The following is a 5,580-nucleotide window of genomic DNA, read 5'->3' as shown; positions in this document are numbered from 1 at the left end:
GGCGCTATATGCAGTTGCGTTTTTCTTTGCATCAGTTGTTCTTTCGGGCCCTCTGAAATCCAACTACTTTAATGGCGCCGGTATGTAGTAAGCGGAATATGTGGTTCCACTCTTCAAGAGCGCTCTTAAAGAGTATGTATGAAAGTCGAGGTATATCTGCTTTCATTGCATTGTTGGATGCATACTTTTTGCTGCACAGAGGCATGTGCATATTTTGGTTGCAAGGAGATAGTGGTTGGAAATTGGTCAACTAGCTATGGGCTTTCTATAAATCCTGATTCCCTTGTGCGCGTTGACTGAGTCAAGTTCTTGCGCGTGATCGTTTTAATATTGATGTTCGAGTAAAAAGGTTTAAGTGGCTTTTTAATGCAAAAGTGTTAGGCAGGCTACTCACGAATCCAACACCTCGAACAAAGAGGGAATCATCTCAGCCTTTCCTTTTCAGTTGCCCGGCATTCATCAACACTCCCGAGGAACTCTCGGGCATGGACATCAGCTGCCTGCGGAACTTTGTTTTACCCTGCGAGGAGTTTTATAATGTGGTAACCAATGGACAATTAAATAAATGACTAAGTGAGCCCCTACTGGGGCTGCCATCCATGTTTCAGATCTCGGCAAAGTCGATCAACCCCAGTTGGTTATCGAACGCTTTTTCGTGGAGGCAACATTTTCTGTCGGTCAGAATGCCACGCTGCCATTGAAGTCGTACAAATTTAATACAATTTAATAGCAGCACTAGTAGGTGCGCTCCAAGCGCTCATAGAATTTGTATTCTAGCAAGAAACTTGTCCGAGTTTTGCCTTGTGTCTTATTGCTGCGCATTCTTTTTGATGGCGTAAATATCAGATTTGGTCTCTATGAGGAACCAGAAATCCGAGGTAATGTTTCAGCCTTCATTGGTAGAGATTTTTACTTGGTGAATTTTTAGCCCTGCGCGCCATTCATTGAGGGGTTTTGTTTTTAAAAGGATGTACATTTATATATCTAGTACCCGCTTGGTTCAAGACAGATGTCCACTTAAAGCCGGCCCGCTGGTGAATAGATGCTGTTGAAATCAGTCAAGCCTTAAGCCTAATAAGTCTGAGTGACCCCACTGGAGCTTCTTCTATTTAAAAAACGGGGTTTCCCAGTGTGATTTTTTTTGTTTTAATTTTTTGGATTTTGATAAAAGAATGAAATGATTAGTGGTCTTTCGGCATTTCTTTGCACCTCACGGAATTTTTCAGAAATGTTTTGGTACTTTTGCAAAAAATACTTTTGCAATAAATAAATACCTACTAAGGCATTTTTACCTTTTAAAATGTGCAAAAATTTTTTGTTGGTGCGTACGTATGATTGGTTTTCACATTCCTTAAGAGCCTGAGCTTACAAAAACTGCGAAGGTCAACTGTGAATTTCGATAGTAGTGAATATCTGACTAAATCATAGTATTTCAAAAGAGTTAAACTTATAACTAAATGTGTGTATATGTATTTGGAATTCTGTTTCACACAAATATGGACTCAATTCTTACATTCATAATCTCCCTCCCTGGCATTGATTTTACTTTTCAGCATAAAACGAGGTGTCATATATGAAGCCATAAATTCGTTTTAATTACCGCTTAAACTTTTCCCTCAGAAAATAATAAATCCTACTTGTGAAATAGTTGGACTCGCTTAACTCGTACAAAATGCAAAATTATATAGTAAAAATGCTGAAAGTGGCTATTAAAAATGTAGAATAAATTGAGAAAGGGCGTGCGATGTGTGTTAGCATTGCAAGGCAACATGCAACGTAAACCACATCAAACATGCAACGCATGGTACGTCACACGCAAAAAATGCCAAAGGTAATGAAACGATAATCAATTTTACATGGGGTAAACCGTAAACAAAGAACAGTGTTTAAATGATTTTAGTGCAGGCAAGTGTTAAAGTGCGAAATTATAGAGGCCACAGGGTATAGTGTATTATGTGATGAAAAAAATTATAGTATTTCATTCACGCGCAATCTCTTACGCTCGAATAACTAAATATTATAAAATAGCCCTTTTTTATGCTTTGCATACTTAGTTGCGGTTGGAGACCGTAGGCTCACAATTTATCGTTTTAAACTTTCAGTGCTGCAACTTGAAACTTCAGAGTTGAGCTCACATGCTTGTTTTTTGTAGGTTTATAATAATTTTTCTTGATTACAGGCTTATGTATGCTGCCATTAAACTCTAGGATTTATGTTTATAAGCTTCATATGAGTAAATAAATAAAATGTCACGCATACGCCCTGTCACGCATCCATATACTAATTAGCAGTGGTGGCAGTGGATTTTATGTTGCTCTTTTGTATGTATGTAATGAAACCTATGGTGGAATTTGGTGCAAAGCTATGCATATTTCATATAAACATATTTTACTAGCTGTTGGACGGAGGGGTGTCATCGCACTTCGAATATTTAACAAACCCGGATTACGCTTTGATTTACACTGGAGCTGCAGATTGCACCGAAAATCGATGCGTTTCGGTTCAGCGGTTCGAACATCTTAGAACAAACTTCTGCAGATGCAAAAACCGGCCCATGAGTACCTCTGAGCAACGGTTTGATTCGGTTCGGTTTAAATGGTTAATTTTTTGCATACTAATTGGTAGAAATATCACGCAAATATGACACATATGCGCTTTGGTTTGTTAATTACAAAAAAAATATAATTTCAAGAAATCTTTAAATTGGCAACCATTTTTGAAGAAATGAAGCCAGTAGACACTATTATTTGAGTAGTTTGTAATAAATTTCTTAAGTTATTATTAAATTTTTTACAAATACACAACAAGGTATATTGGTTGATAAATAGAACGATGAGAGGCATTCAGATTTACTATAAGCAACGCTTAAATCCCCAGCGGCGCACGGTTAAGTGACGTCCGTCCACAATACACATTGATTGACAACACAGGCCAACGAAATTTCATCAATGTCATGTTGACTAAAATATTATAGCCGATTCTTATAGAATTTTTCCCGTAAAATCCGAATCCGACCTTAAAGTTATTGGATTGGTTGTTGGGCAGTGTACTTGATTAAAACATCGTCGGTGAATTTAAAATTGTGATACACATTGTAGACAGTCTGCTAACTATGTGCATTACAATTTAAAAACGAATACGTAATTGTAATGAGCGCCCGAAAAGTATTCCTTCACATCATACTTTCCGAATAAAATCAACACCAGTATGTAAAAGAACCCAGAGAGGAAGACAAAGGGACCATGCTTACACACAAGTAGCCTATACTTGCCGCGTGTGCCTGAGGTGTCAACACCCTAACTCCACCGCAGTCAGGTGTAACACCTGTAACGTCATGCGTTGCTCCTTGCTGCTCAAATAGAGCTGACTCCACGGTACACCCGAGTCCGCCTGAGCAGCTCAACACAAAAACGACCGTACTACAACATAACAAAATGGAATACACCACAGATACAATAACCCACACCGCAGACATAACTGCACCACCAAGAGACGAAGTTGCACAGCAATTGAACTTCAACAGAGTTTTCCGCTGGAAAATTATTGATTTTCAAGAATTCTATACCATTTATATGAAAAGTTGTTTTTTCCCCCATATAAAATACATGGAAAACTTTGGGCGCTTTGAGCGACTATATTTTTTGATTTCAAAATAAAAAAAATAGGGCTATATTATTTGCGGTATAGAAAAATCGTATTGGTTGAGAGCAAAAAAATTCCGACTTTACTTTTTCACATGCATTTTTGGATCACCCTAATGTATATATACATGGTACGTAGTTAGATAGACATTACTTTTCGAAAAGGTACCAATCCTAATCAAACATATTTTCAGTGTGAGTATAAGCTAAAAAAAATTCGACTTTTGAAACAGCTGGCAACCCTCTTCAAAAGTATTTTCAAACTGAAATATTTTTAACCACTTTCGACTGTCATTGTGACACGCATGCATTTCAAATAACTGATGAAGTAAGTGTATTGAATTAAATTTTTTATACAAATGGCAACACTATTAAATACAGTTCAGATATATATCCTTGTCGAATAAATTTGGATTGATACCCATTTTTTAGTATATAATTCATTTAAATTAGCTAATAATTTCAATTTAACTTTTCCAACAGATGGCAACCCTTTTAAAATACTTCAATGAATGTTCGAGCTAAAGATTTCTTAGTACTTTCGTTTGATACCCATATTTTATAGTTTCACTTAGCTTCACATAATTTAATTTAATCCCAAATTTCAGACAGGTGGCAAATCTCTTCATATTAATTTAAAATTAAACCCTTCTTAAACCTCAGTAGTCTGACATCCATATTGCGATAAATACATACTAATTACTAATTGCCTTAAAAATCGCTCGATATGTTTCGGGGAAGTGCGATCACAAATACCATGACACGAGATTTTTATATACATGTATATTGGATTTCTAAATTCTGATGAAAAAAACACACCTTTTCTTTGGTGATGCACTCTAATGTACGAGTACATGTATCATTTGATATCAATATAATAAAATAGGTACATATATCCTTAAGAGTAGTTTAAATTTTAAACAGGTATAATATTTGTGAGGTGAAATATGTAAATCTCATTTAGGTGCAGCTTCAGTTTTCATTTTGGCCACACATGCGCTTCAATCCAATCAAGATACTTTGATGCTCTTGTATAAACGCCTGGGGCTTCAGTTGCACAGCCGAGTCCAAACGATGTCACACCAATCACATAAGGCACATGCCTGATTTTTAATATCAATGGGCCACCGGAATCACCCTGTGTTGAAAGAAAACATGCAGAAAATGCGTGCATTAAAAAATTAATGTGGCCTAAACATTTTAACTTACTTGACAGGTGTCATGTCCAAATTGCCTATCTTGTGCACATAGCTGTATATCCATTAAACCGAGTGGTAATAAATTAGTGTCTCTGTAATGTGTTTGGCACACTTCATTGCCTACGACAATCAGGTAGGCTTTCAAAAGTTCGTCGGACGATCTGCCACCTTGAAGTAGAAAAACAAATTTAAGATACTCAAATTTTGCACCTACGGTGACCAACAGTTCACTATTTTCAAAAATAGTACTTTAATTTTCTCTTCAATTCAAAATGCCTTTAAAATTAGTTTAAGGAGGGTTTAAATTGTCAGCATTGGGATACAGGCTTTTCCTTGGAAATTTCCGCTGTTTACATTGAGCCCTATCCGCCAACAAATGTAAGCGAAATTTTTTCATAATTCTCTATAAATATTCCTGGTTACTCTAGGAGCATTTCGGCATCAAAAAGAGGATTAAAAAAAGTCGATTACATTTCTCGATGTATAAACTTGCGTGGAATTTCAGTTTCATGTATTCGAATTTATATTTTTCTAACTTACCGAAAATCGTGTGACCGTATCCAACAGCGGTAACATTCTCATTGTCCAGTAACACATTTTCTCCAATGCATGCTGGTTTGAAATTGCTACGAAAATAATTTATACGCGAATTCTTTAAACTAATTTTCTGAATGGGAAACGGTATGATTCATCAGATAAGCACAATATTTTCCTGCAATCACCGGGCTTATATATTTACC

At 36.3% G+C, this 5,580-nt stretch overlaps 1 protein-coding gene across 1 annotated transcript in view; it reads right to left on the bottom strand.

Annotated features, from left to right (window-relative positions):
- Positions 1-4,461: 4,461 nt before the first annotated feature.
- LOC108377162 (chymotrypsin-2-like) overlaps positions 4,462-5,580 on the bottom strand; it is a 6,451-nt gene continuing 5,332 nt past the window's right edge. The window contains exons 4-6 of the mRNA XM_017633424.1: positions 5,381-5,527; positions 4,851-5,008; positions 4,462-4,779 (exon numbers count right to left, since the gene is read on the bottom strand). Of these exons, the coding sequence (XP_017488913.1) occupies positions 4,621-4,779; positions 4,851-5,008; positions 5,381-5,527 (464 nt within the window). The 3' untranslated portion in view covers positions 4,462-4,620. The remainder of the gene's footprint in view (positions 4,780-4,850; positions 5,009-5,380; positions 5,528-5,580) is intronic.

Source organism: Rhagoletis zephyria, unplaced genomic scaffold (assembly GCF_001687245.7).
Source record: "Rhagoletis zephyria isolate East Lansing unplaced genomic scaffold, Rhagoletis_zephyria_1.1 Rzeph_scaffold_11608, whole genome shotgun sequence".
NCBI classification, from domain to species: domain Eukaryota; kingdom Metazoa; phylum Arthropoda; class Insecta; order Diptera; family Tephritidae; genus Rhagoletis; species Rhagoletis zephyria.
This window is presented reverse-complemented; position numbering and strand designations above follow the sequence as displayed.